The sequence below is a fragment of the Mauremys reevesii genome, linkage group 2, assembly GCF_016161935.1.
Source record: "Mauremys reevesii isolate NIE-2019 linkage group 2, ASM1616193v1, whole genome shotgun sequence".
NCBI classification, from domain to species: Eukaryota; Metazoa; Chordata; order Testudines; family Geoemydidae; genus Mauremys; species Mauremys reevesii.
Window position 1 is genome coordinate 214,871,130 of NC_052624.1, and position 20,989 is coordinate 214,892,118.

Below are 20,989 nucleotides of genomic sequence, written 5' to 3' on the forward strand. Positions count from 1 at the left end.
AGGTATTTCTAAAACCAAAAATGTTTGTTTTTAAAAGGGCTTAATATCACGGGTTTTTTTGTTTGGTTTTGTTGTTTACCCATCCACACTGTGGGCTTTTGATAGTAGTAATGAGACAAAGAGCACTAACTAGAATGTAGCTGAAAGTTCTGAGTAGAAAGAAGCAAATAGTGCTTTGAAAAATATTAAGTCTTGGTTGTCGTGCTCTTTGCTGTTAGGCAGGAGAGCTGGGTTTCAATTACCATTCACACACTCCGCCCCTATGCTGGTATTGGTAAGAATGTAGAATGCTGGCAAGAGACTTGTATTGGCTTTAGTGACTTGCTGGCTGGTTAAAATGTAGTATGATTGGACTTGCATCCCAATCTCTACTCAGAAGTTATGTAGTCCCTTGTGGCAGGAGTTAAGAGGGACATGGCATGGAATCTCCAAGGATGCAGTACATAGGGGTGGTGATAGAAGGAAAAGCTTGAGCATTAATCAGGCTTTCCAGGTTCTTTTTGCTTTGCTTAATTAGTGGCAATAGTACCAGTTTTTCATTTTAATTAAAAAGTGCATTTGGATCTTCATTGGTGATCAGGGGTGCTGGAACAATTTTTATAGTGGGGGTGCTGAGAGCTATTGAACCAAACTGTAAACCCTGTATATAATGGAATCCACTTCAAGCCCATGAGTGCAGCGGCACCTCTAGTTCCAGCATCTATGTTGGTGATGATAGAAATGTAGGATTTTTTACTTGACCTACATTCTTAAAGCTGCATTTCTGTTTGTGTGTTTACTGAATGTGAAAGCTATAAAATCAGCAAGGAATGGTACAGCCATTTCATAACTCCTATGGCTTACTAGCTTTGTTCCCTGTCAGTCTAGATCTAGGGAATTCTTTGCAGAGAACTATGAATGTGGGAGGAGGAAACCTACAAGATGATTTACTGTACTTGTAGTGGTTAGCTTGCTGTACCTACAAAATGAGTTATATTTGTAGCACATGCAGTGTTTCCAAATGGAGACTCAGCCAGCCAGGCTGAAGGACTGTCATGCATATAGGACACAAATCACTCCCCCCATGTTTCCCCGATTGCATTAGATAAGATGTAGAAACACTGTTCTGTAAACAAATGAAAAACTGTAGTCTTGTCCAGACCTGGCACAGCCTGCAAAGGGAAACTAGATCTCTCTAGCCAATTGAATTGAACTGGAATCCTAATGCGAACACACTTGAGAGAAAAATAATGCTGTAATGTTGTCTTCATCTGCTCTTCCCTGTGCTGTAGCTTTGTCAGTGCATGTTTTAAGCTATTTTGGTGACCTCAATAAAGCAGCCTCTGTTCTTTGCTGTTGGTGAAGAAATAAAAATGCTTTTACAAGTTAGAGGTGGCTGAATGTTTTACTGCTTTCTGGTTTGATGGATCAGATAGGAATGTCTGGCAGCCAAAGACCTGCTACAGATTATTTTTATATTGTCTATCACTATATAGCAGCTTTTGCATCTGTATTATCTCATGTACTTCTAAGGCACCTGTGAGCTGTTTAGCAGCATTTATTTGTTTTTAAAAAAGGCACAGAAAAATGTTACAATGCTAACTATGAATGTGTTGTCTTTCCCGTGTTATTTCAAGTCCATTACCAATTTAACAATGGGGGTGGTATTCAATCAAGTGTGGGGACATAAGGTAACTGGGTATATCCTTGGACTGGTAATTGAAAAGTCTTCCACCTTTGTTTCCAGTTCAAATCCAGTGTGAATCCATAGTGAAAGTTCCCATCTGTCGGTTCAGTGGCCTGCAAGGGGTCGGTGGTCTCAGTTGAGTTCCTCAGAGATAGATGCCTACATTACAAAATTCACCACCATGACTTGAGTAGGCTTCCCTTCAGCACAGTCGGTTGTTTTGTTCTGTGGTTGAGCTCCTGCCAAATTAGCTATACTTGAACTTCTCTGGATTTTTTTTAAAAACAGCACTTTATACAATAGGTGCAACTCTATAAACTAAGGTAATTTTTCCCCTAAGCATCAAATCCATCTGAAAGGTCACAAATCAACTATATTTTAATCAGTACATGAATTTTACTTTGAGAGGGAAGGGGAAATTGCTAACCCTGTCAGAAAATATAAATCTGGTCAGAGTCTGTCTTTATGATAGCTGAGAAAGCTGTGAGGTTTTTATTAAATCTTCTGTCACTAAGATCTAATCACTTATAAATATATCTCATTATTTCCACTTGATCAAACGATTTTTAAAGGGTAAATTTAAGTGTTTTGTTTAATTTTGAAGCCAAAAATATCATGAGGTATCTGCCCAATTACTCATTACTCTTTTCCAACTCCCAGCCTTGAGTTTTCATAGACCTAATTAAAAGAGACTGGCCTCCCACACAGTTCAATGCACACTTTTGCTCATGTGCATTTTAGAGAAGAGCCAGAGAAACTCATTTAAATGGTTTGATTTTGGTTTACATATCTGTGAACCATCATGGTTCAACCTCTCATAATGGTGGGTGCCCAATTAAGCTTTTAATCCACTTGTATAGAAATGAATACTACTTGTTAAAATACATATTATTTAAAGTCAAAGCTCATTTTCCTTACTACCTTAGAAACGTGAAAATATGCAGGGCAGTTTTAACTATCTGTGAATATGCAGAGTAGTTTAAGGGGCAAAAGAGCCTGGGGGATAGGGAACTGTTTCTGAACTGTGGGGTGAAAGGGAAGGAAGAGGTACTTAACATGGCCATTTGCATAACTGCTAATTCTATTAGCAATGCTAGTTATTCAGTAGTCTCTCACCATATATTGACACCATTTCCCCTTTTTTACCCTCCCCCAACAAGATTTTTTAAAAAAAGGGAAGCCATCAAATGGTTTTAGTACAAACTCTAAAATTGGGAGAAATTTAGAAACTTAAAAATTAAGCTTAAAATGTTCATTTAAGCATGGTCTCAGATGAAGCTACAGGACACAAAATAGTGGATAGGGTCTCAAACCTATTACAGGTTTAGGGGGAAATCTAGACTGAGTAGCATAGAGGAGAGGAAAGCAACTACAGGTCTGGGTACTGGGAAGGCATTAAACTTAGACCTTTATCATACTTTATAGGCTGGGGCTCAATTCTGATATGCAGTTACATAATAATGTACATTTAAATGCAGCCCCTTTCCAATAAGGGTCAGATCTACTTTCTATTTAAAACTAAGAAACCTCAAAAGCGGCAACATTTTAAATGGGGAGAAGAGGAAATATTCGCGTTACTGCAGATCAAATATTGCATGCATATTAAAATAGAAAAATACTGCGCGGAAATAAGGTGGATGTGTGAGCGTGTGCGCGGTGTTTTCACGTTTGGATTTTATCACTACGAGCTGGGCATCGTGTGCGACTATTGTGAGGCTTCCATGCTAATTCCGGAAGCTTGAGACCAAAAATAACTGCGTATTACTGGGGAGAGATGACGGTGGATTATGATCTTTCAGAAACGCTTGTTTTCTTCCCTCATAAATGTAGGTCGAAACACTGGTGCCTCCCCTAGTCACATGAAGCAGGGCTCAAAAGACGTGTTGCATCTCTGCGTCTCGAAAATGGCTTTTTGCCATGCCTCCCTACTCCACCAACCATCAGAAAAGAACTGGGCTTTCGTAGGGGGTAAAGTTAAAGCTACTGTGGAAAAGACCATGGGTCATCCCAGCGCGTCCCCTTCCTCTCCCAAGTCACGGCGGCTCCCTGCAGTGTGTTCTCGAGGGCTGTGTGCAGCAGCAGCCTCCTTGGAAAACCCCACCGCGGACTGCAGCTCGGGCTCGCTGCAGTGTCTGGGGTCGGCCCCGCGTGCAGCCCGCCTGCTCCCGGGCCGGGTCTCTGGCTGGAGCTGAAATGGAAGCACCCGGTGGGTGGGACGCGCCGGCCCTGAGGCGGTTCCAGGGCCGCCCCCCGCCCGGGCCGGGCTCTTTGTGTGCACAGCTGCGCTCCGCGCAGGGGACCGAAAGGAAATGGTTAGAGGAAGGGCTGGCTCTGGAGGCGCGGGGCGGGGTGGGGGGGCTGGCGCGCTGCAAGCCAGATGTAGGCCGCCCCCATCCCCGCCTCTTCGGCTGCGCTGGCGCGGCCACGCCGGAGCCCTTGTGCGAACCGAGCAGATCTGATGAGTTAGCTGGTTGCCATGGTGAGGGGGCCGTGTCACGTGGCCAGGGTGCTGCTCCAGGCGGTTTGACGTCAGCAGGCAGGCAGGCAAGGGGAGAGCGAGCGCGAGCAGCGAGCCGCTGTGGCAAAGCAGCAGAGCAGCCCCGGCGCAGCCTCTCCGCCGACCTTCCGCGCGCGAGCCAGCCAGCGAGCCAGGCAGGCAGCCGTGTGGGGGTGGGAGCGCGCGCCAATGCCGGGACCGACCCAAACGCTGTCCCCAAATGGCGAGAACAACAACGACATCCTGCAGGATAACGGCACCATCATCCCCTTCAGGAAGCACACGGTGCGCGGGGAGCGTTCCTACAGGTAACCCGCGCCGGCTGGCGGGGATCGCCCTGCGGCGTGCGCGCGTGCCTGGGCTGGGGGCTGCTGCGGGCATTGCAGCCAAGGGACAGGCAGGGGGGTTACATAACAAAACACCGTGCTCTCCGCGGCGTGTTAAACATAAGCTGGGACCTATTAGCCGGGATCCTGCCTCGCCTGCATGGAAGCCTGGTTCTTGGAAATAGCGTTTGTATTGTCCAGCTGGAAAACATTTTGTGAGTAGGCTTGCTGCCTGTAGGGGCTCTCCCCCCTCACCCTCCGCCCCACAGACCCCTCCTTCCTTGCGTATTGATAAAAAATGCAAGCGAGAGAGATCTGTGGGGTCTCCCAAAGGGAACCGGGCTGCGGCGCCGAATTTCTTACTGTGCCGGCGTCGCCGGGCATCTGTGCGTGAAAGCCAAGGCGAAGGGATGGAGTAAAAACGGCTTGTGCCTGCCCTGGTGTGTGCAAGAAAAATGGAATCCTCTAGATTAAACTGCAGTCTGTGATGATGATGTTAAAGCGCCAGATTGATGGAGCTTTGTAAGAATTCTGCTCCCTGATTGGTGGAAGGCTTGACAGCAGAGGTCACGGTGTCATGCATTCACTAAAATTTCCTCCTCGAAACCGAGGGTTTATTAGAGACACGGTGGACTGCAGCCGTTTCTAGAAGACACTGCGTATCCCGTGCCTTTTCTTTGATTCTGGTGTGTTGCAGGGAACACAGCCCTTCTTTCCAGTAGGGAGGCAATTGCATTACATTTTTGAGTATATGGTTTGAGGATGGTGGCTGTGTTCTTTGTCGCAGTTGTAAGCATTTTTGATTAATGGTTTGGCATGTATTGTTGGCACCATTTTTACATTAACATATCTGACAATATGGTCCAGTAGATAAGCTAATTAAATTGTTGGCATTTTTTGATAAGGATAACAATGTAGCCTTGAGTGCAACTAGTTTTATGTGCTCTAAGCTGTAGACTTGAAGGGTGATAATATGGTCAGTTGTATCTCCTCTAAAGTTAAGATACAGTTATTTTAAATACTGCCTTGATGACAACAAGCTGTGCCTTTTTCAAAGAACACACATCTTTCAAAGCTCATATTCTCAAACCAGAAACAGGAAATGATGCTGTCCTTAAAATGTTAGCTAAATATTTAGGTAATGTATATTATCTGATTGCACATAGAACAGGATCAAAATAAACGTGAGTGTTTGGCTCAGTTAGCCAAAGAAAATCAGAGTATTTCACTTTATTTTTTTATTATGAATAACCTGGCCCTAATAACTCAGTTATGCCAATATTAACCTTGTAAGTAAATCTTGGCTGAATCCATACAGATCCCCAAAATCTCATGTCTTATCACTCAAATTAATGTGATGAGGTGACATACTTGTGGAATCCAAGTGCTTACTCTACCCTGAATGCCACACACAAATTTAGCCTGCACTTTCTTAGACTCTTATTGCTTCCCAGAGGCCTTCAGGTCTCTACAGGCATTTCCTTTATGTTCACTGGGCTTAGTTTTAAAGCAACATTATTAAACTTCCAATAGGTTTTTCATCTTTTGTAAAGAGTCATTCCTACTGGCAGGAAGACTGAAGCTCTCATTTCGTAGATTTAAATTCCTGTCATGTTTTGTTTGAGAGGACAGTTTGAGAGGACAGTTTTGTTTGAGAGGACAGCTGGATTTTGACCACATGGCTAAATGGAAGCATTTTGCTGCATCTTTGCAGTTGGGCTGTACTCTGGTAACAATCTTTTGATAGAAGTAAGTTTAATTTTAGGCACTCCAGTTTGACTTACAAAAAATAGCACTGTCTTCAGTGTTTGTTGAAACCCTTTGTTCAATAAGATCCTCCCATAGCACTGTTGCACCAGAGACGAATCACTGTTTACATTTTAGTACTTCTGCACCTACCAACAAAATAATCAGTTTTCTTGACTGACAATAATGCATGTTGGAATGATATTCACATCAACAAGACTATACCTAAAAATTGAATTTTTGAAAAATTGCTGTAGTAAGACTACTGGAAACATTACCGTGGAAATGAATGTATCAATTGAATAATACTTCACATGAAAATTGCTTACATTTAGCCTTTTACCCAGAGACTATCCAGGCCTCAAGATGTTTTAAAGCCTCTATCAATTCACCCACCTGTGAGAATGGAATATAGCACAGTACCTGTCAACACTAACACTATACGTCATTTTAGGGTACTTAAATGAATAATCCAATTAAATGCAAGCTAGAATGGCATTTTATTTAGTGAATAAGCACTGGACTGGGATTCAGGAGATCTGGAATGTGTTCTTGGCTCTGCTAACAACATCCTTGTGACCTGGGACAAGTCATTTTACCTGTCTGTGCCAATTTCCCTATATATCAAATGGGGGTAATGATACTTTCATAAAGTGTTCTGAGACCTACAGATGAAAAGTGCTCTATAAGTGAACACTGCTTAACTGAAATTTACAGGAAATATTTAGTTAAATAGCTAAATTGGGATTTCATCATGACACAAGATCACATTCTTAATTTTGCTGAAGCTGCCATGAAATCTTTAAAGACTCAGTTGGTTTAGGCCTCTGATGTACCCTGAGTTCTAGTAGGATGAAAGTCCTTATACATAAGTAAATTATGTTTAAACTGAAAGGCAGCATTACATCCACTAAGATCATGCTGGAGTATTAGCTCAATTGAATTTGAGGGGAGAAAATGCACCTTGTATAAAATTCTGTCCAATTTCTTGTGTAGCATTTTGCATTTTCCTTATAGCTTTCATATTCAAATAGTGACCAGAACAAACATCTCATAAAATCACACCCCAAGCTGGCATGACTCTGATGGTTAGTTGGTTCCATCTATGTTTAGAAATATGGATTAATTGTACTCTTAAATCCTAAAACAAGAAGCAGAAATCAATTGTTGGGCAAATCTTGTGTTTAAAAATATATATATATTCTGCTCACAATCAAGTTTGGCCAAGTTAGACTGTGCCTACTATGTTTTCATGAAAAGCAGATAGTGTCTCTTTCTCCTACAATGTTAGACACCATCTCAAGTTATCCTCCATAATATACCTTAGATGCTTTTATGTAAACACATCTTAATTTAAACAAAGGAAATGGTTAAGTTGGTCATAATAAGCAAAAGTATATTTGTTAATCTTGTGAAAAATTAGTGATTTTATAATATTTGATATTGTTAGGCATTATTTAATTCTTGTACAGTGCTTTTCATGTGTAAATCTCAGTGCACTTTTCAAAGGAAGGGAGTATCCTCTCCATTTTGCAGATGGAAAAACTGAAACAAAGTGACATGGCTAAGGTTGTCCAGCATTCCAGGAGCAGACCAAATAATAGAACCTGAGTCCCAATACAGTGGTTTATTCACTAGGCCATGTAATAGTCTTCAACATCCTTGTAAGGTAGATATTATCCCCATTTTACAGATAGGGGAACACATATACAGAGTGTTACGTGGCTTGCAGTAGGTTACCTAGAGAGTCAATAACAGAACTACTATTCAAACTCTGAAGCAATTCCTGGTTTCTAATTCTGTGCTCAATCCATAACATCATGTTGCATCTTACAGTAAATAATTGTAAATATTAAATTTATATTAGTTTATTAAAATGCTATTTCTGGAATGGAAAGGAAGGACAAGAGGGTGTTAGTTTGATACATCTCATTCAGGAGGCTTGGCTGTAAATTTGGTTTGGAACTAAGGTGTAATAAATTTTGATGGCCAAGAATGAATCTTGGCCCCCGCCAGAGAATAGCCCCATATTTGCTCATAATTACAATTCTCCGCCCTATGTAAATATGAGTAAATCAGTAAAGCAGCAAATAGGGAATGACAGAGTTGAGTGGGGACATTTTTAAACAGGTACCTGCCCACAGCACCCTATGCCACAATCTAGGCAATTCAATCAGTTCACCAGCCACACACAAATATTTAAAGTACTTGTCAAGTTTCATATTACAAATCTGAAGTAAAAATTTTAATTCACTAAAATAGTGGAGTCTTACACCCTCTTTCGTGGGATACCACTCCTAATTTGTTTTATCCACATGCAGTTGGAAAATCAGATTTATTAATTGGCCTTTTGACCACTAGCCATATCACTTACTTCCCTATCCTAAGCTTTTAAGAATGATCGTTTAAAGTTTTCAGGACTCTTTCAGGGTTTTTGATAGTACATTCAGTTTGAGTACAGATTATATATATATATTTTCTGACACAATATCTTTGTTTAGTTATAAATATTTACTTACTGTAAGTGTCCTCTTCTTCTCTCTTTGTAAAGAGAAACTGGTATTTACACTGCTGATGTGTAGCTTTTCTGTGCATAATAACGAATGTGGAACAGAAGTGATGGTGTCCTCATCCACTGATTACAAATACTATAAAGTTTGACAGGATATGTCCAGAGTTTCAGTTGGTGTCAGGGTATAGGGATTTTCAGATGGTAATTTATTTGGTCTATAGAAGTTAGAGTTAAATTAATGGTAGAATGTTAACAGTTTTAGGACCCAGAAGTCTAGAATCATACTTCACATCATTTTAATTACCAGTATTTTCTTTTGTTTCTATTGTATTAAGTCCTGGACAAATTTTCTCCTTGAGAATTTTGGACCATGAATCATTCATCCGTAAGAAAACCTGTATTATATATCTCAAGAGGGTTTCTCTGTATTGTTAAAGTAGTTTCGTCCACTGATATTTTACTCTTTGAATAAGTCTATTCTTTCTGTATGTCTAGAGCAGTGGAATTTACCTTTTGGTACAAAATAACTGTATTCTTTACTTAAGTATTTAAGAAGGACTTATTGCATTATCTTAGTTTGGTTAGACAGAGCAAACTCTTGCTGGCCACACTTCAGCAAATAGTTCAATTGACTTTAAATAAGGCTACTCACATGGATGAAATGAGTACAATAGGGCTCAAAGTCTTGTTGCAAGGAATGATGGGAGAAGATACTAAATTAACAAGTGCTCTCATTTTATGGGATTGGATAAGTAAGGCTGACGGACTGCAGTTCAGTACCACACCCTTCAGTCTCTGAAAATTTCAAATACTAATCATGACAAGTGCTGTTATAAATTAGATATAAAGGTTAGACGTTCGAAAGTGCTCAGTGTTGATCTGCTTGCTCCCATTGCAGTTTATGGGAGTCTTAGCTTTGACTTCAGTGGGAACAGATTTAGATCAGTGCTGAGTGCTTTTGAAAATCATATCCTATGTGTTTGGCTCCAGTCCAAAAGGTATGGACTTTTTTTTTTTTTTTGATAACCCCTCTTGCCTTTCAAGCATCTGAAGTAAAATACTACCACTGTGGTAAGGTAATACCCTTGGTAATGTCCTGTGTGTACTAAATGGTGACTTAAAGGAAGCAATTAGCATCCAATATAACTTGTATGAGTGATGCAAGAATCTTTCCTTACCTCTTGCCTACTGTCTGTCTGTTGGACAACAGATCTTCTTCTGTGTTTATCTTTATTCTCATACAGGTTGGATTCCTATCTCATCCCAATTCCCTTCCACAGAGTCTACTGTGTTTTGTGTGTGTGTTAAGGCTATTTTCTCCTCCTTAAAAGTTGGAGTGAGCAAATTCTGATTCTGGGATAAATTGAAGACACTGTTTCAATGGCTATAGCCCATTTGAGAGATCCTGTTTACAAGAATGAGCTAGAGTGGCACACCATGGAGCTTTACTTAAAGAGAACTTGTTTTGGCAAAACAAGTGTTCTGAGTGTACTCAAACTCATTTGCGCAATAACATTGCACTGGCATTTCAAAATATAAATATTCCTCAGCCTGAAATTGTTGGAGATCCTGTTCTGATTATAATTAAGATTCTTGTTGAAGAGAACCTCTTTATGACTTACAAGAGAGTCTAGCATTAGGTCATGTAAGGAAGTGAAACTAAAACTTTTTCCAACATACCACCCTCTTCTCAGCCTGCAGGCCAGTTCTGTCTGACTAAAGTGCTTTGGGTATAATTGAAATATATGCTGTGTTTGTAGGTCTATGAAGCATCCTGTGGCTAGATGGGTTTTATTTTAAAGGTGCAGCTTGTTGAGCTGCTTATTAATACGATCACCAGCCCAGTGTTGTGTGGCTGCTAGCAAAAGGAGAGTAGATTTAAGATATTGGAAAATTTTACCTGGTGTATCCTTTAGGAATAACCTTTTTGGCTTTGCCCCAGCCGTGTCCTCTTGTGGGGAGACCTTGTTGCTAGGTACTTTCCTGCTGGTGAGGTTAGTGTTTCCTGCTGCCACTGCAGCTGGCAGTGAAAAATGTCTTAACAGAATTTATATGGAAAAAAGGTTGGATAGTTTGGGGGACATAGGTGTGGGGAGGGAGCTGTATGGTTTTGGACCCAAGAAGAAAGGTAGTAAATAAATTGATAGGAGCAAAGTAGAAACCTTAATTGGCCTTTTTCCTTTGCTATGTGGGTGGAGAGAGTGAGGTCCAACTGCCTTGTCACATTTGGACTAGACTGTAAGAATAGAACCCTCTGTGCAGGCCTAGGTTCTGTGAAGTGTAATGGACCCATTGAGGCACTGAGGATTGGTGGATGTCAGCCTGGCCATTGCTAAAGCTCCCTCCCCCCTGCAGCATCAGGGGAGGGAGGAGCCACCAAACCCAGGCATCAGCTAAATTTGGGGAACAACAAATAAGAAAACAGAGATGGGAGTGAAGGTCAAAGGGATAAAATCAGGGATTCAGAGGAGGACACCGAGCAGAGGACCCCGGACAGTGCCTACCACTCCTCAAAGGTGTCCAGGGAGGCAGTGGACACCTCCCAGAGGAACTCCGCCTGGATATGTGGCTTAAGGAGGGACCGAAAGTAGGCCCCACAGTCACAGAGTACCCACCATCCAGCTTTCTTCTCCTGATATGATGGATGGCCGTCTTGGCCAATGCCAGGAGCAGGCTGACGAGGCGGTCTTGTGACTTTGTAGGGCCATAGACAGAGTGTCCTTGGATCAGGAAGTGTGGGGGAAAAGGGCAGCCAGTAACCTCAGGAAGAGATTCTGGAGGAACTGGAAGACAGGTTGCAGTATGGTGCACCCTATATAAATGCACACCATAGTCTCCCTCTTGCTGGAGAAAGAGCAGGGATTGGGGGAGGTTGGGAACCTTGCCAGATGCATGCTCGTGCTCATGGTGAGATGTGAGGCAGTGAATGAAGTTAGATCAGGCAGTAACCTTTCCCATGTATACGATGGGTTGAAGGGTAGGGAATTAAAACTAAATTAGTGTAGAGCTATATTTGAAGCACTTATTCATTCCAAAATGAAAGTAATTTTTGAAATGTGTAACAATTGTTGGAGAAAAATTCCTGCATTCATCCTCCTTTCTTCCTCTCACTCTAAGGCAGCCATAGCTCAGTCTTGGTAAAGAAGCAGATTAGCATGTGTCATCTTTTTACTCCCTGCAGACTTTCCAACCAACCCTCTTGGTGGTTTCATAATAGAAAATGAGCGGTTTCATCACATATATCGTCAATCCCATTAACTGGTGATCTTGTTAATACTAAAATGAATACAATGTAGTTCAAAATGAGGATCTACTATCTGCATGTAATAATCTGGCTGTGAAGCTTTATTACTGAAGCGTTGCTGAAGAGTAAGTTTTGTGGACTAACACTTAGTGTGTACCAAACCACAGGGAAGGCTAGGACCATCTGGTAAAATCATATATGTATTTTAAAGGTCTGGCTTGACCAATTTGATTTCATTCTCCTTTCATGTATAGCTGTAAACAAACTAACTGAATTATGATTCAGTTAAATCTGTTTCTCTGTCACACTGTCCAAAAAGGATTGGTTCATCAAGAGGAAATGTAAACATTAATCAGTGAAGGGAGGCTTAAGGATGTAGCTTTCATAGGAAATCCTACAACTGTGCCAAATTGAGCTGCTGGGGGAGGAATGTCCCATGCAGGCTGTGGGCCAGATCCTGCCCCTATTTATGCTAGTTTTACACCAGTTAACTCATTTCAGATCAATGGGGTAATTCTCACCTACTGCCTTGTCAGAAAAGAATCATATGTTATGAATCTGGGACATATGTGGATAGCAAAGGAAGGAAAAGATTATTAGAATGATCTTGTGTAAATGTGGTTTTAAGAGTGCTGTAGAATAATATTTTAAAAACCAGTGGAATTGACCAAGAAACTATTTCTCAAACGAAAAAACTTTAGCCAAGATTTTTGTCTGCATAACCAAGGTCCTGCACCAATAGTACTGCAATGTGCAGCTGAAGAAAGGAACAGCCCATCATTTTACATCACTGAGATGCAGAAAATCAATTAAGAATGTATATGTACTTTTTGTGTGTTTTGTTTTTTTGTTTTTTTTATTTGTAATGGTGTGGGAAGGTACGGTGAATGTAATTTCAGCTGCTTTTTAGATATGCATTTTTCAGTATTGCATTTCTTGGCAAAGCTCTAGGAGATGGTCAGTCCAAAGGACTGTGGATAAGTGACATTTCAGAGAAGATATATTATTAGAAGTATGCAAAATGAGCATTCCTCATACAGCAGGGCTTCTTTTTGTACAGTGCAAGTTTGCTACCTAAAAAGCTACATTTAGTCAGAGATGCACTTGAATGCAAATTATTGTTTGTCACTCTGGAATGCAGAGTGTGGATTCTCAGAAGGGCTGTTAGTACAGTACTGTGTTCTAAAAAATAAAAATATGCCTCAGGTAGGTTTATACATTATTATGAAGAGGAAAACCTTTTAAGGTTAATCCCTGTGGAATCAGTGTGATAGCTGCCTGATTGAGATGCATTAAAACAATATATATCCCATTAAAATATTTCAGTTACAGTATTCAGTAGCTTACAAAGGGTAGCTTATCATTAAAACCATTATAAAAATCCTGAGTAATAGCTTGGTATGTGGAGGTGGAGTATATATCTCCAGTGAGAGAGAAGCCCCTTGGGGAGTTTCATTTACAGAAAGAATATCATTAGTGAGAGTTGGAAACATGGAGGCTGTGAAATTAAATTTGGTTAAATAAAACAGATGTGTCATACTGAAACTACAGCATTAGCTCACAAATAACAGAACTCTGTTGGAATCTTGTACACAGAGAGGGCTATGAGATTAAGTCACAAAATTTTACTAAATTTCAATGATTTGTGTTATTCAATCTGAAAACAGACTGTTCTCAGTTGCCATATTGCTCCATCCCAAAAATCAAAATGGCGCAGCCATTAGACATTACTTTGTGCATTACTACTGGCACTACTCACTATCCAGCACTGATCTTTAAATAAAGGCCCAAACACGCCTTTGAAAGTAGTGTAGCTTCTTTATGTGCTCTTTCTGTCGTCTCTAGGTCACATGCCATGGATTAGTACCAATTTTAGCTAATACACCTTTCTGAAGGGCGGGGTCTGTCTTTCCAATACCACTTCCACCATTTCCTGACAAAGAATTACTAAATGTTAGAAAATCATAGAAATTAATTGGATTCAGAACAAGGCATATAAGGGCTAGCCTACACTACAAAGGCTTTGCTGGTATAGCTATAGTCTGTTAGGGGGGGTTATTTTATTCATTCATTTATTTATTTATTTCCTTTCTCCCTTCAGACTCCTAACAGACATACCTAGGCCAGCAAAGCTTTGTTGTGTCGACCTGGCCTAAGGTTCATGAAATGAGCAGAACATTTTAAAAGTTAAAAGAGAGGCACAAACAACTCTTTACTGTTACCAAAGTGAAATCCACCCTTATTTAAGGTAACTAATTAGAAAATAGATGTAGGTTTTGGTACAATCTCACTTCCTGCTAGGAAAAAAATTATTTGCAGGAGGATGGTGTCATTAGAAATAACTTCTTGTAAATGTGCCATACGGTTGTTTTTTTGACAGCTTGTGCTGTGCCAGAGAGGTGCTTCTGTTCCTGAAATGTGTTATCACCGAATTTCATCCAGCAGGATGGTGGTGTGCAAATTCTAGGGAAATATTTCTTTTACAATATCACCATACAGAAATGACCAAAAGTTCATAGGGCAGTGGAAAGGGTAGGGGAGTATAGGGTTTCTGCATAATAGTTAAGTAGTGGGTTTTGATGCCAACGGATGATCTGATGACATCAAACTTTATACTGCTTTTCTTTAGGGCTCTCAAAAGGTTTTTAAAAAATAATTGTAATTAATCACGAGATTTAAAAAAGTCATGATTAATTGCAGTTTTAATATCACTGTTAATAATAGAATACCAATTTAAATTTATTATAAATATTTTTGGATGTTTTTCTACATTTTCAAATATATTAATTGCAATTACTACACAATATCAAGTGTACAGTGCTAATTTTATATTTGTTTTTATTACAAATATTTGCGTTTTAAAAAAGATAAAAGAAATAATTTTCAATTCACCTCATACAAGTACTGTAGTGCAGTCTCTCTCTAACGTGAAAGGGCAACTTTCAAATGCAGAATTACTTGTTTTTGAGTGCAGCTATGTTTTAAAAAAAAAAAAAAAGTAAAACTTTAGAGCCTACAAGTCGAAATATGAAGGGGCATACGAATGTTTAGCATATCTGGCATGTAAATACTGACAGTGCCGGCTACAACAGTGCCATGTGAATGACTGTTCTCGCTTTTAGGTGTCATTTTAAATAAGAGGCTATCATTATCTCCCATAAATGAAAACAAACTTGTTTGTCTTAGTGATTAGCTGAACAAGAAGTAGGACTCAGTGGATTTGTTTGAGGTGATTTAAAAAACTCAGTTTTTTATCTTTTTAAACTCTTACCCGTAAAGAAATTCAATAAAGATCACTGCCACATCTGTTAAATCTACCGGTAAATGTCATGTGATGTATGTCATCATATTGCACGTGGATTAATGTTGGGGAGGGGGGAGCCTGACTAGTTTACAGGCCTAGAGAGCAAACCTGCTTTGTCACATGACCTTGTAAACAGATTGTTTGACAGTCCCAGGGTTGTTTAATAAATGCATACTGTAAATATGTAACTTAACTTACATACCAAGTGCGCCTATAGGTTACTGCATGTTGAGGTTTGTTTGTTGCATGATGCATTTGTCTTCAACTAAATTGCTTGTTTATTGTTTACAATGTTTATGGTGGGGATTGAACTCACCAGGGTCACCATGTGTCACATGGGAGTGTACTTTAGGACTTGACCTTAAAATATTCCATGAAGGTAGGCCAAACTCTATTAAACAGTACATCCACCTTTCTCTTAGCTTAAGGTGAACTAGGGCACAGCTTTGCTAGCCCTTCCAGATAAAAGAGGTGTGTCTGAACGGCCACTGGTAATTCTGTTCTCGGGTATTCAGTTGCATCAAGGCAACTAGCACAATCTAAAAGAGGGATCGTCTGACAAACTACAGCTGGTTCTTTTTAGTTTGTGTGTTCCCTTACATGGTCTAATAATTTTAAAACTGCAGGAGCTCCATCAGAGACCAATGTGGTAGGGGAAAATGAGATTTGGGGAAAATATCGTATCATAGTGATCAGTGGTGAGCAACCTGTGGCTCTGCAGCTTCCCGCAGGTCCCATTGTCTGGGAACAGCAATCTGTGGCCCCTGGGAGCTGCTGCTGGCCATGCCTGTAGACCGTCAATGTAAACAAACTGTCTCGTGGCCCGCCAGCAGATTAGCTTGACAGGCCACAGGTTCCCCTCCACTAATAATTGATAGTTTCAACCAGGGGGGATTGATTAAATCAAGGCAATATAAAAAGTTATTTAAATCACCAAGTGGAAAGTCATGATTTAAATAACTGATTTTAATCAACTTTCCCATTTCTACTTCAGTTTTCTAAAGAAAGTTGCATTCTCATTGGTTGATGCAACTTTTAAAACATGTTGATTTACAACTAAATAGAGCCTTTATACTAGATTTGGTACATCTTCTTGCTACCTAGAATGGTACACTGTAATTATATACATTTATTTAAGCAATTATATACACCTCTACCCCGATATAACGCGACCCGATATAGCACGAATTCGGATATAATGCGGTAAAGCAGTGCTCCGGGGGGCGAGGCTGCACGCTTCAGCAGATCAAAGCAAGTTCGATATAACACGGTTTCACCTATAATGCGGTAAGATTTTTTTGGCTCCTGAGGACAGCGTTATATCGGGGTAGAGGTGTAGCTTAGTATTTTCAGATTCTTAAATTGTACATTTTTAGTATGTTAGAAAATGATGAACAGCATTGCTTGTTTACTAGATAATTAATTTTTGGTCATGGTTTATGTCAAGCTGTGCTAGGATGTTAACTGGAATTTAAACACACAAAACAGCATATAACATTTTTATTAAAGAAAACAAACCTTAGATGTTTTGGATATATAAACATTTCATATCAAAACATGTTTCACATTTACCGACTAAATTTGATTTATTAAATAGGGGGATTATCTGTAGTCAGTGAATTAAACTGATTATTTCAAGTCAGCTTGGAAAAATTTTCAAATATGCTTAAGTAAAAGTGGCTGGAACTTAAGCTCCTACTTGCTTAAGTCTCTTGAAAATGTGAGAATCTCCTAAATTACTTAGGTTGTCCTTCAAACTTTTAAAACTAGTTGATCTCATCCCCTCCTGTCTCGTTTTTATTCATAGACTGGAAGAGAGAGAAGTTTTCCTGCTTTTTCAAATCCCAGTCAGTTTCTCAGATTTGAATGAATTTGTTCAAATGAAGAAAATATTCTTTCTGTGTCTGTAGAAGCGGTTACTGCTGTTGATAATTGATTTAGCATTTCACCAAACTCTAGTTCCAGGTGCTTATTTAGTGGTGAAACATCATCAGCAAACACGTACTGCTTGAATGGTTCACTTCCAGCCCTGAAATTTATTATGGTTGGCATGACTGGTGGGTGATTATTAGATGCCCATGCCATAGTAGTATCTTCTTCTTTAGCAGTTAGGTATCTGTCCTCGTGCTTTGGGTTGAGAATATTGGCAAGAAAATGAGGTGTAGTAACTGCTAGATCCAGCCGCTCTTCACTGCCTGGAATTTAGCTTTGGTGAGTATTTCTTCAGTGTCTCTTCAATTCTTTCCAAATTTCAACAGTATCAGCAATACAGCAGCAATCTTTCTACATTTTTTTCAGTGCTATGGAAATAGGTTTCAGTATATTCAGCGTATATTCCACATTAGTCCAGTGCTGACTACTTTGGCTACATTGATAGTTTCATCTGTTTTGTCCTGTTTTTCTTTGCAAATTGTCATCAGGATAGGCCAGTTCTTAATAAATAGCACAAAACAGTTTATAACCAATGAATTCCATTGTACATCTTGGGAGAGAATTAGTTTCCTGCTCTCTTCAGTGAAGCTGAAGCAGCTGTAAGAAAAGTATTTTGTAATTTAAACAACATTTTCCTTTATTCCTGGAGTTATACTTGCGTCTTTGGCTAAAAGATGCATCAAGTGAGCACTACACCCATATATTGCAAGTTTCGGGTTCTCTTCATTATCTTCTTCTAGATTTCTTCTAATCTTTGCTACATTTTGAGCATTGTCTGTAACAAAGCTATGCACTTGATACTTTAGTATTTGTTTGCAATTTGTTATAGCTTTTACTGCTACTTCTCTTAAGCAGTCTGCTGTATGGGCATTTCCTGATGTATCAATTATTTCTGTAAGACAGAAACTCCATCTTCTGTTGTGACACAAGAATATATTACTGGATCAGTGTGTACATGCTCCACCCATCAATGCTCAGATTGACGAAAAATTCATTAATTTTTTTTTCAGTGTTAAAGTTTCCTTCTCATATGCTGTATCCAGCAGCCTTCCAGCAATGTCTGCTCTCCCTGGAGGAGTGTATGCTGGTCGTAAGATTGAATCATGTAAATGAAATGTTTGTTTTGAACTAGACGAAAGAAAGAATTTGTTGCATAAATGAACCAAGCAGTCTTTTCTTTATGGAGTTTTGATGGAATTTGCTGGTCCTGATTACAAATTCATCCATGGTTTTACTGGATTATGAAGAAAGTCTTTTTTAATATAGGTAATTTTTTGTCTGACGCATGTTTAATTACAGCACTGTTGGTGGTACCAGCAGAAGTCTCTGAAGTTGTAGACATTTCAGATGATGGACAATCATCATCTTATGTCTTGTGAATTATTGGTTCCAAGCTGCTCAGAGATATAAAAACATATACATCTCATACTGCTTCCTTAGACTTTCCTGTTCCTGTCTTAATGATGAGTCTCTTTGGTGCACTGCTGCTGCTCTCCTCATAAAATGTGTGAGCTCTAGTACAAAAAGAAGCTTGGGTTCTCCAAACCCCAATCATTTTTGTGAGCACAAGCTCCATTGTAGGTTACATTACACAACTAATCAGAGTATGGACACTATGGGGGTGGGGATCAATTATCGTAAAGTTGATGCTTGTCTCTAAAGATTAGGACCCACATCCATACAGGGCAAATTGCTGATAGCTGTCTTCCAGTACCGTTACCTGAGCCAAACTTAGCTAAAACTACGTTGGTGAAGGTTGATGTGCAAAACTATCTACACAGATCAAATGCAGACATGTTCAATCCATGTTAGTTCCAAAGACATGACAACATATTCATAGATTCCAAGGCCAGAAAGGGCCACTGTGATCATTTATTCTGACCTCCTGGATGACATAGGCCATAGAACTCCCCTAAAATATCTACTTGTGAACTAGAGTATACCTTTTAAAAAAAAATCCAACTTTGATTTAAAAATTGCCAGTGATGGAGAATCCAGCATGACCCTTGGTAAATTGTTCCAACGGTGAATACCCTCAGTGTTAAAAACGTACACCTTATTTCCAGTCTGAATTTGTCTAGCTTCAACTTCTAACCATTGGATCTTGTTATACCATTATCTGTTAACTGTTTAACTACAAACAATGCATATGTAAAGACATAAACACTAAGAGACAGCACAGTTTGTAGATATGCATAAGCTAGGTCTGATACAGATTTGTCTGTACAGTTTACTGAATTGCAGTAAAATACTGTAGTGGTCAAAAAATGGCAGGAAAAGATATGGAGAAAATAGCCAAAGAATGAAAAATTTTGTCAGTTATCTGTGGCAGAGGTGAGACTGAAAATGCAAAATAAATAAAATTAAATTAGCCATTGGACATGGCTTGTATTCTTTGAGGTGCCCTAAAGTGTTTTTAAAAACATCATCACTCATATGAAATTTGTAACTTAATTCTTTGCATTATTACAAATTAACTATATTTTCACAATTGGCTCAGTGAATAAACTTAAAGTAAAAAAATATCTTGCAAGCAATAGCAAAATAATATAATGGGGTACTATTTACTGGGTTACTCTAAAGGTTTTGTCTCCAAAGCCCCAGTGGTGTGTATTGTCTGAACATTTTGGGGTGTGGTTTTGGGACCTGGAAAACTTGTCTGAATAAAGTGGTCTGGCATTTTTCTATCTAGCAAACAGTTTGCTGTTGTATGATGCTACACTTTGTGTAGTACAGTAGAGTAACTCCCCATTTAACATTGTCCCATTTAACATTGTTTCAGTGTTACATCCCTGCTCAATTAGGGAACATGCTCGTTTAAAGTTGTGCAATGCTCCTTTATAACGTCGTTTGGCTGCCTGCTTGTAAGATTCTGTGGAAGAGCAGCGACTTTACAAGGGAGCATTGCACAAGTTCTGCTTCTCCGCCTCCTCCCTCTCCCTCCTAGCGCTTCGCTTTCCCAGGGCTTCCCCGCTTCTGCCCCTCCCTTCCAGAAAGTCCTAAGCATGAAGTGCTGGGAGGAAAGGGGAGGAGCAGGGAAACCCTGCATCTCCACTCCTCCCCCTCCCTCCCAGAAAATCCTAAGCACCACTAAACAGCTGTTTGGCGGCGCTTAGGACTTTCTGGGAGGGAGGAGCAGGAGCTGGGAAGCGCTGTCTCTCTGATCCGCCCCCTCCCTCCCAGAAAATCCTAACAGCTGTTTGGCAGCGCTCTAGTATTTTCTGGGAGGGAGGGGGAGGAGTGGAGATGTAGGGCTTCTCCGCTCCTCCCCCTCCCTCCCAGCACTTCGTACTTAGGACTTTCTGGGAGGGAGGGTCAGAAGTGGGGAAGTGCTACGTCTCCACTCCTCCCACTCCCTCCCAGAAAGTCCTGAGCACCGCCAAATAGCTGTTTGGCAGCGCTTAGGGCTTGGGGGGCGGGGAGGGAGGGATGTGGTGTGCTCCAGAGAGGAGGTGGAAAGAGGTGGGCCTGGAGTGGAGCGGGGACAGGAAGAGGCGGGCCTGGAGCATTCCCAGCAAAATCCGAGCCTGTTCTCCAGGGAAGCTGCCGCTGCTGCTGCAAAGGTGCTTCCTAGCGTCCCTGCCTGCAGTGGGCTGTGCCTGTGTGGGGTAAGCCAGGGGCACTTCCCAACCACAGTACAGTACTGTACAGTATATAATGTCTTTTGTCTGCTCCCCCAAAATTTCCTTGGAACCTAACCCCCCGCATTTACATTAAATTTTATGGGACAATTGGATTCATTTAACATTGTTTCACTTAAAG

At 40.3% G+C, this 20,989-nt stretch overlaps 1 protein-coding gene across 6 annotated transcripts in view; it reads left to right on the forward strand.

Annotated features, from left to right (window-relative positions):
* MAPRE2 (microtubule associated protein RP/EB family member 2) overlaps window positions 1–20,989 on the forward strand; it is a 148,941-nt gene that overhangs the window by 61,725 nt on the left and 66,227 nt on the right. The window contains exon 1 of one of the 6 annotated variants that reach the window (XM_039527375.1): window positions 4,102–4,471. The exons of 4 other annotated variants lie outside the window; for them this stretch is intronic. In XM_039527375.1, the coding sequence (XP_039383309.1) occupies window positions 4,353–4,471 (119 nt within the window). In that variant the 5' untranslated portion in view covers window positions 4,102–4,352. Of the gene's footprint in view, window positions 1–4,101; window positions 4,472–4,601; window positions 4,705–20,989 lie in introns of those variants that run through there. One more of the 6 variants, XM_039527379.1, reaches the window with a different exon arrangement.